The sequence below is a fragment of the Stenella coeruleoalba genome (genome assembly GCF_951394435.1).
Source record: "Stenella coeruleoalba genome assembly, chromosome: 4".
NCBI classification, from domain to species: Eukaryota; Metazoa; Chordata; class Mammalia; order Artiodactyla; family Delphinidae; genus Stenella; species Stenella coeruleoalba.
In genome coordinates, this window is record NC_137149.1 from 21,677,002 (window position 1) to 21,701,842 (window position 24,841).

The 24,841-nt window shown below is 39.3% G+C and overlaps 1 protein-coding gene across 6 annotated transcripts in view; it reads left to right on the forward strand.

Annotated features, from left to right (window-relative positions):
• The window catches only part of PDE5A (phosphodiesterase 5A), a 188,032-nt gene that overhangs the window by 154,061 nt on the left and 9,130 nt on the right, over positions 1-24,841 (forward strand). For 5 of the 6 annotated variants that reach the window (XM_079919930.1, XM_079919927.1, XM_079919929.1 and 2 more), the window contains exons 13-18: positions 2,926-3,051; positions 4,493-4,587; positions 12,758-12,845; positions 16,536-16,636; positions 18,322-18,399; positions 20,275-20,338. In XM_079919930.1, the coding sequence (XP_079776056.1) occupies positions 2,926-3,051; positions 4,493-4,587; positions 12,758-12,845; positions 16,536-16,636; positions 18,322-18,399; positions 20,275-20,338 (552 nt within the window). Of the gene's footprint in view, positions 1-2,925; positions 3,052-4,492; positions 4,588-12,757; positions 12,846-16,535; positions 16,637-18,100; positions 18,158-18,321; positions 18,400-20,274; positions 20,339-24,841 lie in introns of those variants that run through there. The other variant, XR_013828122.1, reaches the window with a different exon arrangement.

Genomic DNA, 24,841 nt, shown 5'->3' on the forward strand with positions numbered 1-24,841 from the left:
GTTGAAAGGGCCTGGACAGAACAGGAATATGATCCTTGTACCTATTTATGAAATTCTTATATAAGTTGATTTATTTATTTCTTAAAAACATAAGCTTTTAGATAGCATTTGAGTGTTGGGTATGGAGATAGTCACTGAGAATTTCTTTTACAGTCTTTTATTTTTACCTTTCCTTGAATGTTTATCCATTAGGCAGATATTTCTCCTCGATGTCTCATTCATCTACTCTCATTTTCTGTTTGAATAACTCCTATTCTAATTCCGGCCAACATCAACACGAACATTGCTATTATTCTGGTTGGCCTTCCTGCCTTAGTGACTCTTCTGGTTTTGTTTATTTGAGATATTATTGTCACTGTACATTTCAGATATAATTTTAGGATGATAAAATTAAAATGTGACTGCTAGAGAGGATGTTAAGCACCATGAAGTGCCCCGACAAAGAATATTTCCTACTGAAAGTTATGTCCGATCTTCCTGTCTCTGCTTGGCTTCCAAATCTTGAGTTACTCTCCTATAATTCTTGCTGATCTCTGAAGCAGATTCTTCAACCCTACTCCAACAAATCTGCGTGTGCTGTACTTGTTTTCCTTGACCTTCTGTCTTTTACGTGTCGTTCCTCCCCTGAATGGACAGGATGGCTCCACTTCCAAGTCTGCTCCAAGTATGTTGTGCCACAACATACTCTTCCTCAGAGCCTGACTTAAAAACCTCTGTTTCTGGGAGAACCCTAGGATTGACTTCATGCCACTTGCAATGCTATTGACAGTTTATAAATTTGTGCTCTCATTTTTATGTGAATTTATTTCCTTTATATGTGTGCTTTTGTTACTTTCACTCACTACTGATTGAAATTCTTGAAGGCAGGAGCTAAGCTGTGTTTTTTCTTTCTTCGCTTTCTCCCATAGCATCTTAAGGATGCCGTGCAGGACTTAGGGAGCCTAATGTTGGAGACTGATTCAGTGTATTGAGCATGCTCCCTAGGGTCTTCCAAACTGCACATAATTACTCAGTAGTCCTGTGCAAAAGACTGGACTACAGATTTGAACACGCCAGGCATATCCACCAAGCATTAAGCAGGTCTGACCATAATTTTCCTAAACGCTGTTAAGAACATTTGATAACAGAATCCAAAACTGTACTTGAATCTAGTTACTAATGAGATACAGTTGGGTATCCATTGGGTTACCTAGTTCAGTAGGCCCATTTCCATAGAAGCAGTATAGGGAGTTCCCTGGCGGTCCAGTGGTTAGGACTCAGCGCTTTCACTGCCATGGCCCGGGTTTAATCCCTGTTCGGGGAACTGAGATCCCACAAGCCACGCAGTGTGGCCAGATAATGAAAAGAAGCAGAATAGAGTAGTCCATCAGGAATTAGGTTTCATAAAGTCATTTTGGTCATTATTTCACATTATATGCATAAGTGCCTATTTAATTGTATCTACAGATTTATGATTAGTAAAGAGATATGTCCATAGGTTAAATTTCTGGGTTTTCCTGCTTATTTTCCTTGACTCTTTAATTAATCGCCAGTAATTTTCCATGACACTTCTCTTTCTAAGCATATCAAAGAAAATTAATTGCTCTTACTTAAAATTCTCCTAATTAGATAAATCTATCATCTTCGGGGTCGACTTTGTTGAGAAATGGTCATGCTGCAGTGTACTTCAGGTTAGCACGTCAACCTTAGGCATACGGAAATCCTCTGGGAAATATGGTTACTCGGGGGTGAAAGAGCTAGGGGACATTTGGGTTCTTTTTATCAGAATTCCCTGTGAACTGCGTCATAGAACAGGAACAAAGAGACCTGAGAAGAAAAGGGAGGATATGAAAGCATTGATTTTTCTGCCAAATCCTCTATAAACAATTTCTACCAACAAAGAAGAAACCTTGTTTTTGGCCTACTTTTGCAGCCAATCAAACTGTGTTGAATATTGTTAAAGCAACATTCGTTTCCCTGGTACTTTTTCTGTTCCCCAGGGCAATGCCCTTTGTGTTTGAAATATCTCCAGTGATACACGTAGGGAGAAGCACATATTTATTTTTAGAGATCCCCAAAAGTATAGTAAATCATTCAATATTGAAGAGAGGCAGACTCTGATGCTAACACAAACACAAAATTATCAAGCTTACAGCCCATGAGTCCCTGGGGATTTTACTGAATACACCACTAAGGAGTTGAATTAAACCCAGCTTGTGAGATTTTTCTGAAATCTATCCTTTTTTTCCCCATCTTTTAAAATACGTGTATAACACACACACACACACACACACACACACACACACGCGCGCCAGGGCTTTATGTTGCATATATTATTTTTTGTTAATTACTTCTTGGTAACCAAGCAGTAACTCTGCCTGAATATTTAAGCATAGTTTAAAAGGGACAAAGATTGGGACTTGGAGCTCCAGTTTGTCCTTGGACATGTGCTGTGTGCCTTGCCCCCAAGCCATCCCCAGAGCCTCACACCATTACTTTTGCAGACATACAGAATGGGAGCATGAGAAGAACTGGAGACTGGCTGCTTGCATGGCTCCCTGAGAGTGAATTCATGCACGTGTGACTGCCTACTTGGACTCTCCTAATTGATGACACATGGACATAATATCTTTTCAAAAGCTAGTCTGTGCCCTACCCATGACAAAAGTACCTTTCTTCGAGCTGCCTTGCATTTCACATCTAATTTAGTTAGCACGGTGGTTTGCATGGTAGGCTCTGAAGTCAGACTGCTGAGGTTATAAGCACTGTGACCTTGGGCAAGTCTCTGAATGTCACTTTCCTCCTCTGTACAATAATCAAAATGGTAGTGCCTCCCTCAGAGTCCCGGGAGTTAGATGTAAATGCTTTGTACATTGCGTGAAGATTAATGAATGTGTGATAAATGTCAGCAGTTATTTTTACTACTTAACGCTTTATTTCCTAAAGGTTCTTTGCAGGTGGATTTTAAGTGTTAAGAAGAACTATCGGAAGAATGTTGCCTATCATAATTGGAGACATGCCTTTAATACAGCTCAGTGCATGTTTGCCGCACTAAAAGCAGGCAAAATTCAGGTACTTCTTAGAGCCATTTATATATTTAAGACATTTTGTTGCTTTGCTGCAAGAATACAGCATATTCTTTCAAGTGTTTTTTTAATGTGCACTAATGACGATTGAGAATAATATTTAATGCCACTTACAAAATAAATTACATTTTGTTAATTAAGGAAGACTGGTATGGCAAAATAATTTCTAATTTTCTTTCATATATAATATATATGGCCTATTTTTAAAAATCTTTAAAATAGCTTCATGTTAAACTTAATAGCCTTTGGGCAAATAAATGCTTCCTTCAGAAGAAAACTCTACAATATAAGAAAAGTATCAAATTTCTCATGTTCACATTCAACCTGCTCCATAGTAGAATTCCTCAAAAACCACTCAGGTCCTGAACTTGGCTCCATAGATGAGTCCAGGGTTCTCTGTCACATTTTCTCTGGAGCACTCTGTTAATTTTATAAGTACTATTTCATGGAAACGGTTTTGGTTTCATATACATTGACCAGAGACTGTTTACAGGAAGATCAATGCAGAAAACGTTCAAGTAATTCGTTCTTTTCTGGGCCAAATTTTTCATATCTCTGTCCTTAGATTCTAACTTCAGTGGGAATCGACAAGTTATTCTATGTCAGTGATTCCAGGCATACATCATAAAACTGCTTTTAATTCAGAGCTTCCATGCTCTTTTTTATTTAATAAATTCTAAAAATGTTATTCTCTGTCTCTACTTTCATAGAGTGCACATTTTAGCTGGCTAGAGCTAAAAAAAGTGATTGTTGTCCAAGAAGCCATATCAGATACCATAGCAGTACTTTCCTGCCATAGCAAACATTTATAAGAAATAGGGTGGAGCTTCCCTGGTGGCACAGTGGTTGAGAATCTGCCTGCCAATGCAGGGGACACAGGTTCGAGCCCTGGTCTGGGAAGATCCCACATGCCACAGAGCAACTAGGCCCGTGAGCCACTACTACTGAGCCTGCGCGTCTGGAGCCTGTGCTCCGCAACGAGAGGCCGCAATAGTGAGAGGCCCGTGCACCGCGATGGAGAGAGTGGACCCCGCTTGCCACAACTAGAGAAAGCCCTCGCACAGAAAATGAAGACCCAACACAGCAAAAATAAGTTAATTAATTAATAAACTCCTACCCCCAACATCTTCTTTAAAAAGAAATATATATATATATATATATATATATATATATATAGACTATAGGTGGACAGGTTATTGATTATTTGAGGCATTTGAACTTTTTCGGTTGATAATGATAATCCCATTCTGAAAACAAAGTACGACTGATTGCCTGCAGAATAGGATTCTAGCGTGAGTCCTATGTGACTAGAAAGCACATATGTAAAGCACTAAGGAGAAAACCACGTGATTGGTGGAAAGAGGTGGTATAATGCGCTTTACCAAATTGTTCTTTCTCTTTCTTTCCTCTGCTCTTCGGTCGTGCAGAACAGGCTGACTGACCTGGAGATACTCGCACTGCTGATTGCTGCCTTAAGCCACGATTTGGATCACCGCGGTGTGAATAACTCTTACATACAGCGGTAAGGCATTCACCCCAGCAACAGAAGAGATTGTTTCTTTTAAATTGTAGTTTTAAAAGTAAAAGCCACCGCATAATTTGATGGTACAAAATTTCAGTTGGTCAAAGTCCCATAACATACTCTGGTTTTATTTAAGGGAAATGGAAAAAATAATGCAAGTCCAATATTGTGTTGGTAACATCTCTGGCCTGAAGTTCAAAAACTATTTATGTTGAGAATCTTGTTTCATTAGATAATTACCAAGCGTTTTGCTTTTGTTTATATACACCCAGCTTAGGAGCTTCATTGGAAAACTGTTAAGAGTAGATCAGAAAAGGTAGAATTTCACCCTGGAATAAAAGATAATATTTGAAAAGTGCTTAGCTCTATCCTAAGTACTTAGTAAATGCTGCCTAGAAAGAGGCTTTTGGTCTTAGCGAAGGCAGTGGAACACAGTGTTGGAGACTTTGGGCTCTGGGGTCAGACTTGGATTCAAATCCTACCTCTGCCATAGAGTTCCTGTGTGACCATGGGCAGGACACTCCTCTCTCTACACCTCCATTTCCTGGCTTGTGAAATCGAGATAACAGCATTCCTACCTCATAGGGTTCATATAAGCTTTAAGACATAACACACATCACTACCAGGTAGAATGCCTGGTACATACCTAAGTGTTAAATAAATCTTAGGAGCTGAAGCCTGCATTTTGGCTGATGTTGCGAGTAAGATACTAACTCTTCAGACAAGCTTTTCAGGCTCCCTTCTGAACCACGCTTAAGTAACATTTGCAATGACAAATGAGATAATAAAGGTGATATCACTTTTCATCAGATTTTTGAGCCACTGTGACATTTTTATTTTCTTGAAGCAAGTTAGTTGAAAGGCATACGTTTTAATGGTGAAATCTCTTACTACAGAGCATTTTTAAGGTATGCAAGTGATTCAACTAAAGCATAGATCTCTCTAGGAAATTCCACATGTCTGATATCTTGAGGGAATTTCAGAAAGCTCTCTAATCACATTCCCTTTATCTAAATACAGTAAACGGAAAACTTCATGTAAAAAGAATTGTAGCGATGTAGCAACCGTGTCCTCTGCTGACCTTTGATGGGAAAAGATAGCAAGCTCTTGCCTGACTATCAGAGGCTTGCTGTCTCCTCTTTAAAGTCTAATGTTTTGGAGAACTGACTGGGTGACATGTCCTTTGTACCCTGTGCTTTGTCATGTGATTGTGGTCCTGAGCCTCCCATCAACACAGGAGTAATTATGGAAGGAAACAACGACGTGAAAAGATTCACAGCGCAGAGTCAAGCACAGCCTAAGGATGAGAGCCAGCGGTGCTGCCTTCTCTTCCTGCCTCAGCACTGAACACCATATCATTGGGATATGGGTTATTAGTGTGTGGATTGCCGTACTGCCCTGCTCTGGAGTGAAAAAAGCCACTAAGCTATTTTTTCCTTTGTTTATTTAAAAATAATTACCCGGAAAAACATCTGGAGAAACGTCATCCTCTCTTTGAAAAAAAAAAAAAGTCCTGGGAAAAAGTCAGACCACACAATCTTGCTTTCACATACACCGCAGAGCAGACTTACACTAAGTAATAATAACTTTTAAAAAAATTAAAGGAGTTTCAGAGATATTTATTTCTTCCTACATCCTTGTGGTTTGAGTAAAGGAAACCAAGAATTTCCCAGGGATGTTTCTTTTTTTCCTTTCCCTAGTGGTAAACGAGTGATACCTCCAGTAGGATTTTCTTAACCAGGGGACTCTTTGGAGACTAAGAGTATCAGAAACATTTCCATATAAAGAACTAACTTCTAAAAAGGTGTACTGTGTCCAGACCTCATCAGATATTCAAACACTCTATAGAGAAAACCAAAGCAGTAAGACACAAAAGTAAAAGTAATATATCAAAAAGACAAAAAAGCCCTCATATGGTAGCAAAGTTAGAAACTGAACTCTGTCATTTGTGCTTGTTGAACATCTTTTCAGAAAATTACATTGAAGTGAGATTTTCCTTGTTTAGGAAACTGTGTTTTGATTCAGTATCTGATTCTTTGATTCCTTCTTGGCCTAGGAAGATTGCCATTGTGAAGAGCGCTTCAAGTACGCCAGTGAAATCTTTGAGAGAAGAGTTCACTGCTTGTGCTTTCTTCTCCCACATGGGTGGATGGAGGCAAGAGTGATTCCAGATAGTTGTTGAATTATTCTTTTAAAAACAGGCAGTCATAGGAACAAAATGGCTGAAGCGCAGACATCTGCTTATGTAGAGAAATTTCCCCACGTTAGGCCTGCTGTCAATATAAGAGGACTCTTGTAGATGCATTTATTTGGTTAGATTCAGGATTGGTGTTTTATATATATAGTGAAATTATCCTACATTTTAGGCAAAGAGATAATGTGCAGTTACTGGGGCCTGGTACTTTGCTAGGCAGAAAGAGAGCTATAAAAGTATAAAATTCGGCTTCTGTTATCAAGGAATTTGCAGTTTCATGAAACAATGGTGATTAATGCCAGAAAGTATCTAGTAAGTCCTGTGTTGTTTGATAACGTGGGCTATAAGTGGTCAGTAGAGGAGACTGACGATGATCAGTGTAGCCCATCCTTACTGTTAATGGAGGAGGTGAGACTGCAGCCGGATCTCTGAAGGGTGTAGGATTTGGAGAGGGGAGAGCATGAAGGTACTCCAGGAACACCGTGAAGTGGGCATATTCATGGAACAGACATGATGGCTAGTCTGACTGGTCAGAAGGCTCACTGACTAGGGATGGAAAGTAAGAGGATGAACAAGTGGAAGTTAGAAGACCCTTCCGAGGGAGAGCTGGAAAACCAAGCCGTGCATTTTATATTCGGCGTAGTGAAAAGACAAGGAGCCATTGCTGCAGTGGGTAATGAAGACATTGTTTAGGAAGAAAAGTCTGTAAGTAAGGTACAAGGTAAATGGGTAATAATTAGAACCACAGAGTTCCAGCCAGAAAGCTGTTAGGTAGGGGAAGCCAGGTGTATGTGAACATCACATATTAGCTAGAGAAAGGAAGAGACTGAAGGAGAAAATTGTATAAATATTGAACAGCTAGTTGTATGCAGGAACGAAGGGATAAAATCATGACTCTGGGTCCAAGAAATTAACAATGATGGTGCCACTGACAACAATGAAGAACTGAGAAGTGTGTATGCATGTGTGTGTCCTTTGGGAGGGAGGATGGAGGGGAAAGGAGTTTTGGCAATGAGGAGAAAGTAATACATAGTATGGAGGTTAGAAGAGGTAAAATGACCAAATGAATGTTTTTTTCAAGATTAGAGATTCAGCAAAATCAATAAAAAATTTCCTGGTACCGACAATCAGATCATGTATAGTTGTCCTGGAAGAACTTGCCCTGTACCATGGTCCTCTCTGCTCTGTGACAGAGGAACAGGAGTGAGCTAAGGTCGTGAATAGGCACGGTGGTAACAGGGTCAGCAGGCTCCTAGAGGCTTAAAAGAGCAGTAAAGACAGCACAGGAATCACAATTTGTGAAGTTCACACTGAGGAGAGTCTTTTTTAGCCAGTGAGATCATCCTTGGTAAGGTCGGAGGGCTTGAGAGACTAGAGATCTGAATATGAATAAAGTGCAAGTTCAGTTAGTCGCTAATAATAATAGTAATAATAATAATAGAAGCTAACACTTAATATAGGTCTTATCCCATGGCATTTGGAACTCCTTCTAGCACTTATGTACATGAGCTCATTTGGTCCTTAGACGACCACGCAGGAGCTGTGATGGTTATGGTGCAAATTTGAATCCTGACTCCTCTCACCTTGTGACCTTGGGCAAGTCATTTAAACTCCCTCTCTATGTTTCCTTCTCTGTATAGTAGAATAATGACAGTGCCTGTCTCACAGGGTTTCTTGTAAGGATTAAGGAGTATAAGTAGATGTAAAGTGCTTGGAACAGTACCTGGCACAGACTACATGCTCAACACGTTTTAGCTATTTTCACAGGGGGATACTGTTAAGGAGAGATGGGAGTTGAAGATCTTGCTTTTTTTTCCCCAGGGAGGGACAGGGAGTAGCAAAGAGACTATGCCTGGTAGCAGCTAGGAGCTGTGGAACAAAGAAGGGACTGTCTATTGTTGATGTGAAAAAAGGGCAATCAGCAGAGTCAAGAAGGTCCAAGAACTGGGGTCACAAGGTCAAATGAATCATCAACTTGAATATCTGTGATCACAGAGAATAGGAACATAAAATAACCCCTGACTCATAGAAGGCAATAGTGATGATTTGCATAGAAATTGTGAAGTTAAGAATTAAATGGGTTGGGACTTCCCTGGTGGCGCAGTGGTTGGGAATCCGCCTGCCAATGCAGGGGACATGGGTTCGATCCCTGGTCCAGGAAGATGCCACATGCCGCGGAGCAACTAAGCCACAACTACTGAGCCCGCATGCTGCAACTGCTGACGTCCGTGCACCTAAAGCCCGTGCTCTGCAACGAGAAGCCACTGCAATGAGAAGCAACAAAGAGTAGCCCCCCGCTCACTGCAACTAGAGAAAAGCCCGTGTGCAGCAACAAAGACCCAATGCAGCCAAAAAATAAAAAAAAAATTTTTTTAATGCCAAATTTAAAAATAAATAAATACATAACCAAAAAAAAAAGAATTAAATGGGTTGACATGGGTCACAAAGAGTAGCTAAGAGATTTGAGCCCAGAGCAATATATATGGATGAGAAGCCAGATTAAGGACCGTTGTCAGAATCAGTGAAAAGGAGTACTGTGCTGGGGTGGCTGTGTTTTTCTCACAGAACTTTCATTTTCTATTGATTTCTAAGGTTCTGTACTCCTGAGACATTGGTTTGATTTCTGCATTGGCATCCTTACGCCACTCTCAGAGATGGACCAACAACTGCAGGACAAGAGGAGATGCAGGGAGGGCGTGCTAGCCCATGACTGCTCACTGACGTGTGGGAATAACCCAGCAGCAGGAGTGGTTTAATGGGTCCTTGTGACACACCCTCAAATAAAGAGGCAACGAAGCCTTGTGTTTGAAAGAGTAAAAAGTAGCAGGATATAGAATGCATTGGTTTCCATGAATATCTTTGTAAATGGAAAATTTGGGGAATTTGTCACCCTTTCATTGATTCATAAATCCATATTTTTAGAAGTAAAGGCAAACACATAATTTGCATTCATCTGTCTCACAAGCCAAGAATTTTCTCTAATGTGAAACCGTCCTTTCTGCACTGTCTAAAAATGTAATGTGCGTTAGAAGTTTTAAACATGTCTGTGTTATATCCACCTAATCGCATTTCTAGTCCAGCTTCTAACTGGGTTGGTGAGTGGATACTGTGTGCAGAGTGCTGTGGGTCACAAGCCAGTGTGATGCAGTGAAAAGGATGCATGTGAATCCCGGCTCTGCCTTTTCTGTTGACCTTGAACAAGTTAGATAATCTCTCTGTACCTTTGGTCATCTAAAAAACAAATGCTAAAATGCCAGTTTTAGAGGTCTCAGCCTGGGTCACCCAGGAGGCACAGCCTGAGACAAAAGCTGGCGTGCATATAGCTTATTAGCGCGTGCGATCCCAGGGAGCAGGAATGCAGGCCTGGGAGTGGGAAACAGAGAAGGGAAAGCCAGGAGAAGGACGAGGTATCCAGCTGTCCACCCATGCAGGCAGCTGGTGCTCAGTCCCACCAGGCGCTTTTGAGAAGTCTTACGACATGAGACCCAGAACTGTTCGCAAAAGGACAGAGACTGCAGGGGGAGGGGCAGCTCCGCAGGCTGCCATACCCCACTGGTCACAGGGGACCTCCAGAGGCCTTAACTCCACACGCTCCAGGCTGAGTGAGTGTGAGTGCAGAGAGCCCTCCTGTGGGCAGAAGTGAGAGGTATTCTCGGCGGGCCAGGGCAGGCGCCTTCTGACGGGCTCCTCGTGCAGTTAGTTAGAGCAGGCGTGAAGCTGGACACTACATCAATGGCTGCAGTATGAGGTGGGACCGAAGATTCTGATGTGGTGAGCTGAAGTGTCCTACAGAGGACTATTGTAAAAATTAAATGTAAACTACTTAGCACAGTGCTGGACATGGCATAGGCTCTCAGTAAATAGTAATTGGTAGAGTCGTTTTCCCTAATGATAACAAACTCAAAAGGAATACAGGCTAACAGGGTAACAGCAGAATAAAACTGATACTAAGCTAATACTGGATGTGCTTGGATTCCTCGTATAAACGACAATAACAGATACTCTAGAAGCTTTTCCTTTTCTAAGTGAAGGGAATGAGGAAGGCGGTAGCTGTACTGAAGTTGACTTGAGCTTATCCGGTCTGAGTGATGAGAAAATGCTATTGCCAAAATAGAGACTATAGAATACAGGCAGGATTTGGAGGGAGATCATCGATTCCGTTTATGCTAGGCCCTCTCTTATCCCGGGCCATCTCCCTGGAGCACCTCATCCACTCCTGTGGCTTGGATTTCCAAGCATGTTGATGTGATCCACATCTCTCTCTCCAGCCCAGACCCGAGTTCAGACTGTTATACCCATTTGGTTGTACCTCAGGCACCTTAAAATTAATAGATCCAGCAATCAACTAGTCCATCTTCCCCTCCTTCATCCCCCATCTCTAATCATCTTCTCCCTTTTTTCCTATGTCAGAAATGACAAAGCAGAAGCTTAGCCTCCATACTTTCCCCCTTCATCTCCCGCATCCCCACTAGCTCCCAACATCAGGATTCATTGCCAACTCCTAACTAATCTACCTCCTAAGCAGCTCTTTTTATTTGGGATTCCACCACTGTAACCCAGGCTGTCTCTTACCTGGGTTACTAGAATGGTTTCCCACTAGTCTCCTAACTAAATCCCGGTAGTCTCCATGCATCTCCAGTCTTGGTTCCAGCAGATTTATCTTTTCTTACAAATCTGCTCATTTTAGTCCCTCCATTGCCTTCCCACTGTCCAGTGATAAGCACAGTATCTGACCCACGGTACAACTCACTAAATACGGAAGGAACAAAGAAGACAAGGCAGGAGTTCACTTGGGAAAGGTTACAACAACAAAACATGGCAGTTTGGAAGTCAGCAATATCCGTGGTGGGTTAAACACTAGTAGATGAGATCACCCATTCTCTTACCTTTATTTTCGTTTTACTGTTTTTGTTTTTCCCTTAAGCTTCTCTCACTCCAACTCATTTTTTCCTGTGTTACATTTCTTGTCTTGGGTAGGTTCTCTATCTTCAGCAAATTAAGTGCAAAGTAAAAGAATGATTCATGTACTAGTACAGAGGAATAACAAATCAATTGTGTTATCTAACACTTGTATCGTGCTTTACAATTCATAAACCCCTGTCGTATTAATTCAAGAAACAGAGACTTTCAGGAGCTATAACTTTCTGTCTTCCTTTTAAAGAACAAAGAGTGCAAATGCTGCTTTATGTTCACATGTGAAGGGTCGTGAGAAATAGGTGGAGGACTCTGCTTGTCATGCTTTAGAACTTGATTTGTGACTCTGTTACATATAATGAATTGACTATAATATTCCTCCCCTCACTTCACTCAGCCAAATGGTCTTTACCATTTTCCCCAAGTTCATTTTAGAGCACCGCCAGGATGTCCTGCATTGAAATAACCTGGATCCCACGCTGGGAACTTTTTCTGACTCAGCTGTCTCCTTCCTTCCTCCAGAAGGGGATGTGCACCCACTGTCCCCCATTTCCTTGCCTCCCATCACTCACACCTCAGCTAATTCCATCTCAGTTGACTCTTTTCTTATATACAGGCACACATAGGGATGCTGACCTTCAGCCTTATTTCAGAAGAAAGGCTTGCATGGAAATTTATTTCAGATTTTAAATTAATTGCACTTTTGAAACTGAAAACTATTATTGGCACAGCTATTTCAGGGATTTTTTTTGTGTGTAGAGAAAGTAATCCTTTGTCCTTATTCCTTCTACTATTTTAATAAATATTAAAACCAATCAAATTGTTCATACTTTGAACCGGCATCAGTTAACATTGGTATTTGAAAACAGTTTGACTCTTTATATGTATTTCCCAGAGATTCCCTCACTCTTCTTAGCAAAAGGAGAGAAAATTGTTAGCTGGATTAATTTTTGTGAAGTAGCCTCTTTTTCAGTTAACCAATAATAAGGAGAAATTGATAACTGATATACTGGGGAAACTGATAATTTTTTTAAACTTTCTTCCTTGCTTCAACAAACCCAGAAGTGAACACCCCCTTGCTCAGCTCTACTGCCATTCGATCATGGAGCATCATCATTTTGACCAGTGCCTGATGATCCTTAATAGCCCTGTAAGTACCTCATTTATGGTTGTAGAATTTTAACAGAGCACTTTATAAATTCAGTTTTATTTTTAAGTTTTGGATTTATTCCCAGCAACATAAATTCTTGAGCATGCTTTATTCCTTTTTGGGTAAGAAAGGCAAAGCCAAAACATTTGAGATCTTCGCAGCCTCACTTCTCTAGAAACCAAAACTGTCTAAATGTTGCCTGAAAAGGGAAAACTGGTTACTCACCTCCATTTGGTTATTCCAAGTTAGAAACAAACAAAACTGGTATTTTATGGCTCTCAGTTCTGTTTTTGTTTTTGTTTTTGTCAAATGAAGTGGTTTATACTACTCTCAAAGGTTTTCTTTCATAAGGCAGTACCTTTTCCTCTTTTTATGGAAACTTTTGACCACTAATAAACATTTTCATTAAGGAATAAAGCTATTCAACAATTTGGCTAAATGAATATTTATCAATGTAAGAAAGCATATAGTATGTTACTCTAGTCATATTTTTGTTAAGGAAAATAAGGTTAAAATGATATATGCCAAAATGTTCGCAACGGCTTTGTCTAGTTAAACTATTAATATTTTTTTTATTTTCTGGTTTTGATTTGTTGTTCATTATTCACATTACCCATTGTATGCGTGTATTACCTTTATAAGAAGAAAACAGTGAAAGTTGTAGACGATTACGTTGAACAAGCACAAACGCATGGTATATAATTTTAAAGCAATTTTACCTCCATCTCTTTACATTTGCCCAGTGGCACTAGTTCTTCCCTGAGCCCCAGAAAACACAGGTGGCCCATGACTTTTGTGGTCACTCTTTGATAAGTTTTACCCTCTAGTTACTACTTCAGGTCCTAAAATATAGCATACAGTTCTCAATTTAGAAACCAAAATGTGCAGCCCTTTGTAGTAGTCCAGATGTGGGGCTTGATTTAGTTTCAGGTTCTCTCTTCCCACCCTGGTTGGCTCCTTTCATCCCTCCCTTATGTTTCTTCTGACTCCTTCCTCACCCCCAAACCCCCATGTCCCTTCCTACTCCCCCAGACTTGGAGAATAGGAAACAAGAGACTGGTAGTGTGATGAGTGTCCCCCTGTTTGTGCCTGGTAGGTGTTTAAACCTAGTTCTTTTCTTACGAGTAATTCCATGATCCTGGCCGAGCGCCTTAACTGTGTGGCTTTTCCACTGACGTCGCCTTAATATGAGTGATCGTCTCTGTCCAGTTTATCACCTTACGGCTCCTTCCTCAGCTCCCGGAACTCTGATTGTTGGCTTTCAGCTCCTTTCTGCTAAGGTTCTTTTGCCTTCTTTGTGGTCCTCTTGAACAGGACAGGACTTAAACCAACCCCATGCCTCCAAAACTCAGAGAAGGCAGCCCGTCCTGTTCAGTAGCAACCTCTCCTTCACTGCTGCATCAGAGCATCTAGCCAGCCTGTGTCTTGCCTTGTAGATTTTTCAGACAGGAATCAGACACAAGGGTACTGGAGCCCACCCCACCCAGCAGACTCCAGCAGGCATACGCCGCGACTTCAAGCCACTCTCTCTTACTTGAGTGAAGGGGAACGCAATCGCACCTGTTGGTGCGGGTGAAGGGATAAGAGTTATGTGGCCAGTTTGGGCACCTCCTTATAAATTCTGCACATGCTCTAGTACAGACTGCTACAGATGTGACTGTTTAACGTGAATTAGCTGATGTATGATTGGGAGGTAGGGGAATGATGTCAGTAAAATGTATAAGTTGTACTGTTCCATGAACAAGTTCTCTTGGGTGAGGTGCCAGAATTATGGGAGTTGAATTTTGACCTTCAGCAAGGAAGGAAGAAGCCCTCTGCTTGGCTCCTGCATGAGCAACCCTTTCGGTTCTGTTTTAGGAATATTGAAAATGGACACTTAGCCCTGAGGCGCTCTCCCTCGCCTTGGGCTGCTCTGGGCCCACGGGAAGGAGGTTGCTCTTCCTTCAGCACCTCCCTTAGTACAGCCCCATTGTCTCCGCCATCTGTCTCCGCCATCCAGTTCCCCCTGTGCTGCCTCTGGGCTTCCACAAACCACCATTTCCACTCAGCTGTTTCTGTGCTTCTTTAATGTCCTCAGAGGCAGCCCCTAGACCCGCTAGCCTGTCCTGTCCAAGTTACCTCCAGAGGTGCCAGTTCTTGATTTGGTTTGTGCTCTGGTTATAAAGTCACATAGGCTTTGAGTGGTCTGCCCTAACACTGTTTCTCCCAAAACCATGTTATTTTTAGTGTGGGGTTTTTCCGAACTGAGACTTCTCAGGAATGTGTGTGTCGAGTTATAGCAGCAACATCTGTACCTTCATTGGAATTTGCTGTCTTTGCCCTTCAGCTCAAACTTCATTTTAATATCCTATTTAGTTTTAAACAAAATAGGCTAACCTTTTAAAAAAAAAACGTATTTTACAGTATGCCTATCATAGCTCTCTCTGTTATTAGATAACATAAAACTTATGTAATATATTATTACTTAACATAAAAGGAATCTGGTTGTATATATGGCTGGCCTCACATTATAAGGCCCATCTATATTCTGTCTTTGTAAGCACCAATACACAAGAATTTACAGCCTTTGTTTTTGGAAGGGAAAATAAAAATACAATACCAAAAGACATTTCTACTTTTCCACTTGAAATAGTTTTGTCTTAAAATAAATAAAAGTATCAGAATATAGTTTTGTTTTGCCCAGAATCTAAAGTGGCTTAATATTTAAAAATAATGTTTCTTGTGTAATCACAGATTCATTAATTAGACGTATACCACAATTGCAGCATCAGTTATCCTCTAACCAATGTTTGAACCTGGCTCAGCAGTTCCCTTTCTTCAGAACAAATCCTTTACCTCCAGACCCTATTGCTAAGCTTCTGGGTTTTTTTCTCAGCCCTGAGGTTTAGGAAGCACATCTGACTCAATTTACAGATGTTGTTTTGAGTATATTCTGGGTACCCAAGGTATGTTTTACTTAGTTCAAGATTAGAAAGTCACTGTGCTTTAAATTACAGGCAAGAAATAAAAAATGATTACATAGCAAAAACTTTAGATAACTTGCACATGGATTAGCCACCTTTGAAATAGTCCTTATAGATGTTTCAACTCTTGCTTTCTTTATACCACCAGTAAGCACATCATTGCTCACATCCTCTACCCATCTGTATTGGCATGTTCCTGAGGAATACACACTGTTCTCAATATGAAGTTAAAATTATATGAATCTGCACCAGAAATGTTATTGGATTTATTACAAGAGCCATAGAGAAATGATTTTTAAAATAATCAATTGTTTACAATTTCCTCACCCTGTTCTTCACATCTATTAATACAGTTTTTGATTTTTCAAACTTTTACTTGTTCTCAGATCACAGCAGTTAGCCTGCCCAAAGGAAAAAGGTATATAATTATTAGATTTGGGGCCTGGACTAAAGCCTAAGGAGTAGAAGAGTTGGAGAAACATGCATACTTCGGCCCATGAACCATCATGAAGCTGTTTTTTCTTGTATGACAAGGCGATGAGGGTGGGTGCATAGAGAGGAAACATTATTTCACGGTATTTACTTTATGTAAGCAGGTGTCCTCTATCTTCCTGAGTTCAGAATACTAGGCATGTGTTTAAGAGATGTGACTATTTTTTCAGATTTTGTTCTTATCAGCAGCTTCTCCAGGTGGAATGCTAATGATGGTTTTCTTTTTTTTATAAAGGGCAATCAGATTCTCAGTGGCCTCTCCATTGAAGAATATAAGACCACGCTGAAAATAATCAAGCAAGCTATTTTAGCTACAGACCTAGCACTGTACATTAAGTAAGTTTTAAGAAATATGTTGATAAATAGGTCTTGGATGTGTTTGCATTGTTTCAAACTTTAAAAATCCACACTGGGGTATTTTCAGATTATAAGGACAAATGTCCTGGCAAAGCTGTCTATCAAACTATGGAGCAGTTTCTCAAAGGAAGCCAGAAAAGTCTACTTCTTCTGCTTACTCAATGCTATAGAAATTACAGAATACAGAGTTATTTCTGATGTTTGTCTCTGAAATAATGCGCAAAGCAAATAACCATCTCAAGGTCATTCCAAGCTGGGTTGGCCAACCTAAAGATTATGTAGGCCATTTGCTTTTCCTCCTTTCCTTCTCTCCCCCAACTTCTGACCATTTCACAATTCCTTTATACTGTCATCCAAACTTACGTGGGCTGGAAAAGGAGCTGAGTGCCAGACAAGTAAATTTTGTTTCTTTTTATTGGATTTTGGCAAAAGAAGGATATTAATGCAGAACTTTAATGAAGTTAGTGATTCAAAAATTAAAGTATGCATTAGAGTGTATTAGGGATGTAGGTATGTTTGCATCATTAAACTGCCTTTCTAAAAGCAAGGAAAGATGTTGCTGCCTTTGGGCAAGCATTCGTTTCCCACACAGAGACTGAGGTCTTTGCTGCAAGTTTGGGAGTGAGGGGAGTCCGGCAGTCACACTCAAGGGATTTCCCAGGAACACAGGCCTCTCTCCCTCTGTACAAGGATGTGCATTATGGTTTTAGCCACTCTTTTGAGAAGTAAAAACAAACAGAAGAAACACACAAAACCATATACCAGATATCCACTGCTGTGCATCTGAAAGTAACTACATCTAAAAGAGTCTGTTTCCTTGGATTTTGGAGCACTTTAAAGTTAATTAGGGTAAAAGAAAATATAGTAAATTTCAGTGTATTCAAAATGATTGCAGAATAAAGATGATCAAATTACCAAGAATTTGAAAAATACCTGTAACCACAAAGGCTTCCCGACCCTTGTGGAGACCCACATGGCTCTCCCCTCTGAACCCTTTTGAAACCTCTTTTCATTTTTGGTACTTATTCACAGACGGGCAGTTTTGTTATGTAAGTTTCTCTTATGTTTGTGTCTTTGACTAGATTTTAAACACTGAAAGGAACTCATGTCTAATAAGTTCCCAAGACGCCTAACAATGTTGAGCACATAGAGGTATTCACTATACAGTGAATGAATATTAGTTTATACTTTACTTGGTCATTCTTTGCTTCAGAAGGACTTCACAACTTTATAGTGAAAGAGTAATTATTATGAACATTTTTTACCCTATACCATAATATATGTGGATGAGGTATATGAAATTAAACTGAAAGCATATAGATCTTATTATGCCATACGCAAAATTTCTTAAATCATTCTTGGCATCAGACTTTTAACTCATATTGGTTCATTTTCTTAAAATCATGTTCAAGAATTGAAATTTCCATTATTTGTGATTCGTAGTTAAAAACGAGGTGAGATTTAATGTTTCAACCAAAGAATATGGTAGAAGAGAAGAAGGTAAGGTATTTAAGATTTTTAAATGATAATTTTTATTCTAAGATGAGAAAAAACCATTAGAGATTTTTTCCCCCAAAATTTTACTCCATGAGTCTTTCTAGACCAAAGGGATAAGAGCTTGGGGAACTCATCATAACTATGAAATATTTTTCTTTATTTTAAAGGAGGAGAGGAGAATTTTTTGAACTTATAAGAAAAAATCAATTCAACTTGGAAGATCCTCATCAAAAGGAATTGTTTTTGTAAGTAGGATTACTATCCTTAAAGCTGAAGTTTTGCTACCTAATTAATTTTATTGCAGTTATTTGTTACAATGTGATGATCTTAGAGGCTGTCAGAATTCTTGAGTGTTGTACAGAAATGAATATTTACTTGAAAAGAAATGCATTTGCAAATTCAAGTGAATGAATCACTTTTGTCCTAGAAGGACCTTTAAAATGTGGTAGAGTATCAGTACCAGGCTATAGAGTTCCCTTGTTCATACTCACAATTCTTTGGAATTGAAGACCTGAAAATAGCATCCTAAAGAATGCAGGAGCAGGAACATGGCTGTGAAGTGTTTACTTCTCTTACGTGATAGCAGAGTAGCACTGTCAGAGCTTAAGGGTTTCTGTTTTTCCTCACCTGTTCCTCTGTCCCTCCCTCCCATCCTTTGCTATTACTATCACTGCCTTTGTCATGACAAGAACTGGATCAATAAAAAAGAGCTAAGTGTCAATAATAAAGAAAAGACAGAGGTAGTAATACTAAGGATAGTGGTGTATTACAATTTTATACATTTAAACATTCCTTTAAATAGATTGGTATTACTTCACATGCAAACAAAGATGCAAATTATAAGGAAACATACAAATGCCCAGCTGTCTGTTCTCTCTAGTCATGCTTCACCTAAGAGTCTCAACGTGTTTTTAGAACAGTGCCTTAGAAAAGTACAGACACGCTACTGTGATTCGTGAACAGTTTTTCTCAATGACAAAAGTGGAATCTGACCACAATTCCAAGACTGTGCCACAGTTTTCACTGCTCCACTCTCCTAACTTCTGACCTCTCGGCAGACAAGCACTCAGGACATCTAGTGCTTGCGTTGCCTCTTCCACTCTTCACAGTCCAGATTGTAGTTAAGCTCACACAGGTGCATAGTCTTCTTTGGGGGAGGCAGTTTGTATTGGCAAGTATTATTGAAATCCTTCATGATTAAAGATTTCTCTGGTGCACTCATTACTTGCGAGGGAGTTGGTACAAGAGATAGAATTAGAGGCAGAAAACTATTTTCTTTGTGGCCTAATATGGTTAGGGAGAATGTACTTTTAGGTTGGGTTTCCCGAGAGGGACAAGTGATACAGTCCTTTACCTCGAGTGCTTCTATATGACAGTGACGGCCTTTTTGCCTATGTCTTCAAACAAATTAAAAGGATTAGATGGCAGGTATTTGGACCTGACATGGGAAAACACTGCACTAAAGAGGGAACTATTTTCATACAGTAGTTTTATACAGTATTGAGTTGTAGAGCGCCTTGCCACAGACTCCAGACTCCAGTATGGTTTTCAGCTTCTCTAACAAGCGAAGGAATAACCAGCATCATCCTCTCATTTCCCTCTTTTCTCCAGCAGATACTGTTCAATAATTCAAAGGCTTTTCACATAGGAGTCACTACATGTGTTGAGTGAATTAGGATGACCCACCATAGTTCTTGCTGTCATGGAACTTTTATCAGTAGGACAGCTGAAGTTATCCTTTAATGGTTAATTATTAGTAATCAGTGTGTTTTCATCATACTGTCACTGAGATTGGAAGACCAAAGTAAAAAAAAATAATAATAGCAGGCAAGTTTGTGCTCAAAGGTTAATAACTTCTCTCCTGCTGCTAATGTGGAGATAAATGAGGCAGTGTGAAGGCAAATTCCAGTAGTTCACTGGGTAACCAAAACAATGACACTGTGATATCACTGTATCAGCCCTGCTTCTATGTAAATTCTATTTCTGTTTCTTTAGTCTATAAACTGCCATCCTCGTAGTTTAGAGGGTTTTAATTTAACTTTTTTATTAGTAACTATTTACTAGGGTTTATATTCACATAAAAGTAAACAGGAGTATTGGGCTTCTTTTTCCCTTAACAGAGCGATGCTGATGACAGCTTGTGATCTTTCTGCAATTACAAAACCCTGGCCTATCCAACAACGGGTATGTTGCTTAGTGATGATAAAAGTAATAATTAAAAAGTCAAAATAAGATAAATCTTTGCTCTTAAATATAGTTTTTGAAGTATTTGGGGAACTTTTTATCTAAATTTTAAGTAGTATTAAAAGCAGATAATTGGACATAAACAGGTTTTCTTTTTTAGAGGACTCATTAGCACTTAATAATATTTGTAAGATATATTAAGAAAGAAAGCATCTATATTAACACAGCAAACCTAGCTGTTGATAAAGCTTAATTCCAATACTACTGCTGGCTTAGTTGGGGATTTTTTTTTTTAACACAGCCCTTTAATAATATTAAAGTTTAGAAGAAGCAAACTTAAATTTTCTTACAGTTAGCGTATTAGGCTATACCTCAACTCCAAATAGGCATTAACAAGTAGAACTTAAACACTTCTGGTGCTTAGAAGTATAGGACATGTTGATATAAGATGTCAGGAAGGATCTGATCAGGGCCTGTGGCTAGGAGGCTAGAAATACATCCTCTCTCACTGCTGTAACATTTTGCAGTGGCGATAAAGGCCCTAAGCTAAAAGAAGGGGTGGGTATATATGCAATGATGTGTATGTTGTGGTTTTGTTTTTTGAGATTACATCTTGAATCCTAAATGTACTACCTGAGATTATTGACCACTGCTGTTGGTCACAGCTCTGGGCTGCATAGTCATGGAGCCCAGTAATGACAGGCTCATCTCATGAAACAAATGCTGAGAAAACGGTATCAGGAATGCACTCTCCAAAGTGCCTTAAAGCTGACATGCCACAAGCACTCAAGAAATGTCTTTATAGACCTTCCTGCTCCATAATAAAAGACTATATGCCCATTTCCAAATAGGAAAGAGAATGGAAGAGGGAACAATTTGTCTTTTCACTTACTCTTTCTTTTTTCTGAATGAAACCCTGAATAAGTACAGCAGTGAAGTTGGGGTCCAGACATAAAAAGCAACACTATAAAACCTCTATAATTAAAAGTTTGGTATTGGTGTCAGACCAGTGGAACATAATAGAACATTTAGAATTGCATAGAACGTTTAATATATAATAAAGATAGCATTTCAAATAACTGGGGGAAAAATAGACTTTACTAAATAAGGTTAGGATGATTTTCCCATCTCCATAGCCGGATGGCAAAAGACGAAATTGGATCTATTCTGCATACTTCCAAATGGGGCATAGAGTTCAGTGCAGAGAATTAAACCATACAAGTACTAAATAAAAACGTTTGTGGATTCTTTTATAAACAAGGAGTGAGAAAAGTTTCCTAACCATGGCTCAACATGCAGGATCAATAAAGGAAAAGACTGACAAATTTGATTACAAGAAAATTAAAAAATTAAGAAAATTTTTTGCATGGCAAAGACACTATAAGCAGAGAAAGACAATGAAAAACAGGTAAAAATATTTGCAACTTTTATCTGATAGATAGTTAATATCCCTAATATTAAAGAACTTCTTAAAAATAGAGAAGAAAAAGGCCAACAACCCTACTGGAAAATGGGCCAAAGATTTGAACAAAAAGTTGATAGAAAAAGAAATGTGAATGGCTCTTACTCATTTGAAAAGGTTCTCAGAACCTCAATCATAAGGAAAGACGCAAGTTAAAACTACACTGACACATGGAACTTCCCTGGCAGTCCAGTGGTTAAGATTCCGTGCTTCCACTGCCGGGGGCAGGGGTTCGATCCCTGGTCAGGGAACTAAGATCCTGCATGCCACGTGGTGTGGCCTTAAAAAAATGAAACAAAACAAAAAACCAAACAATCAAAAACTACACTGACACAAAAGAACTTGTACAGAATCTCATTACAATAACAGCGTTACTCCTAATAGTCAGAAACTAGAAACAATCCAAAAGTCTCTCAACAGGAGCGTGGATAAATGCATTGTAATACACTACTCCTTCACACAGTGGAGTACTGCTCAACAGTGAAAAGAAACTGAAACTGATACAAGCAACTACATGGATTAGTCTCATCAACACTAAACTGAGCAAAAGAAGCCAGATACAAAAGAATACTGTTATGTCATTTATGTGGTGTTCTGGAAGAGGCAAAAGTAATTGATAGGGTAGCAGTTGGCTGGGGAGGGAGGGAAGAAGGTGCAGGGATTCACTGTGCAAGGGCCTGAGGGCACCTTCTGGGTGACAGAAATATTCTGTTTCTTGGATGGGGTGTGTGTTACCTAGTTGCATGCATTTATTAATATACTGAACTGTATACCCATGGTCTATGCAATTCACAGTATGTAAATTCTACTTCATTTAAAAAAAGCACTGAGACACCATTTCTCAATTGTCCAATTGGCAAACACCCAAAGGTTTCACAACATACTCTGTTGGGGAAGCTGTGGGAAAAAAAGGAATGCAAAATACTATAACCCTTTGGAAGTATATGAATACACAAATTCATTTACCATTACTCCTAAGAATGTTATCCCAAAAATGTACTGGCAAGAATATAAAAAGACATTTACACAGGCCTATTCATTTTAGTGCTATTTGTAATAACAAACACTGGAAATAACCCAAATGTTCATTAATAGGTTACTGATTGAATAAAGTGTAGTACATTTACATGATGAATCCTCTGCAACAGCAAAAAGAAATAAGAATTCTCTATATACTACCAGGGAGTGATTACAAAGATATATTATAAGTAAAAAAAAAAAAAAAAAAAAGCAAGGCAGAGAAAAATGGGTATGGTATCCTACCATTTATCTGAGAAGGAGATGAAATAATATATGTACATATTTGCTTATATTTTAAAAAAACAGAAGGATTAATCACAAAAAAGTTAATTTTTTCCCTCAGGGGAAGGAGGGAATAAGATAGAGGGAACAGAGATATAAGCTAGAGTTGCTTGCATGTACTTGTTTTGTAGATTTAATTTAGAACCATGTAAATTGCTCTTATAGTTATAAAATAAATTGAATTTTTAAAAAATCACTTAACCTTGAAAGTAAAATGAAACAAAATGATTTTGGTTGCAGAAACACACTGAGAGGGACTGTTTTATTCCAAGTGACATTAAAACAGTAATTTGACCATATAACTCTGGTGAGATGTACACTGAGAACAAAAAGAACTCTAAAAAAAAGAAACCTTTAAAACTGTTTTTAATCATATTAGTGGTAATTTTGTATAGATATTCAGTCATCATTGTGGGTGATGTGGGATAAAAGCAAATGAAAAATTATATGGGTATTGTTGAGAAGTAGGATTTTCAGCATGAGTAGAAAGATAAAGATCTAAGGTGGATAAGGTTTTGCAGAAATCCCGTAGTTCTGAATTTGAATAGGAAATACTGTATGAACTTACGTTGTATCTTAGCTCCATCCATTAAAAGGGCTTAAAAAACAATGATCACCCTGGTAGTAATGAATGAACCTAGTGCCCAGATTGAGGTCTCCAAATACCTCAGTTTAAAGGAATTAGGCCTCCACAATGAAATGGCTGATTGTGGTTCCAAAGCAGGCAATGTACAAGATGAGCCTAGAACATCTTGTTATAGCAGAAAGCAAGGAAGCTATCAAAGACTCATGAAGCCATGTCAAAAGAACAAAGAAGCCAACTTAATGTGCTCTCAACTGGCCAAAATGGGACAACGTCTGAGTGTCAGTGAGGATTGAAATACATTATAATGTTTAAATCCAAGAGTTCAAAATAATAATAAAAACAATAAAACAAAACCTTCCACAGCCATCTTTGGTGGATGCTTGAGAACCAAGTTATTTTTTTTTTAATAGTAACTAAAGTAGAGAAAATCAAGTATTTCTCGTGCTTTACTTATACAAATTGTACTTTAGGGCAGGGGTCCCCAACCCTCGGGCCAAGGACTGGTACTGGTCCATGGCTTGTTAGGAACCGGGCCTCACAGCAGGAGGTGAGCAGCGGGTGAGTGAGTGAAGCTTCATCTGTATTTACAGCCACTCCCCATCACTCCCATTACCGCCTGAGCTCTGCCTCCTGTCAGATCAGTGGTGACATTAGATTCTCATAGGAGTGCGAACCCTACTATGCTCTGCGCATGTGAGGGATCTAAGTTGCATGCTCCTTATGAGAATCCAATGCCTGATAATCTGAGGTGGAGCTGAGATGATGCTAGCGCTGGGGAGTGGCTGCAAATACAGATTATCATTAGCACAGAGGTTTGACTGCACAGAGACCATAATAAATCAGTTGCTTGCAGACTCATATCAGAACCCTATCAGTGAGTGACAAGTAGAAAACAAGCTCAGGGCTCCCACTGATTCTGCATTATGGTGAGTTGTGTAATTACTTCATTATATATTACAATGTAATAACAGAAATAAAGTACACAATAAATATAATGCACTTGAATCATCCCAAAACTATACCCCCGACCCTGGTCCGTGGGAAAATTGTCTTCCACGAAACTGGTCCCTGGTGCCAAAAAGGTTGGGGACTGCTGCTTTAGGGTAACTAAATAATTGATATGGGGAACTTTATTTTATTTCAGCTATAAAGG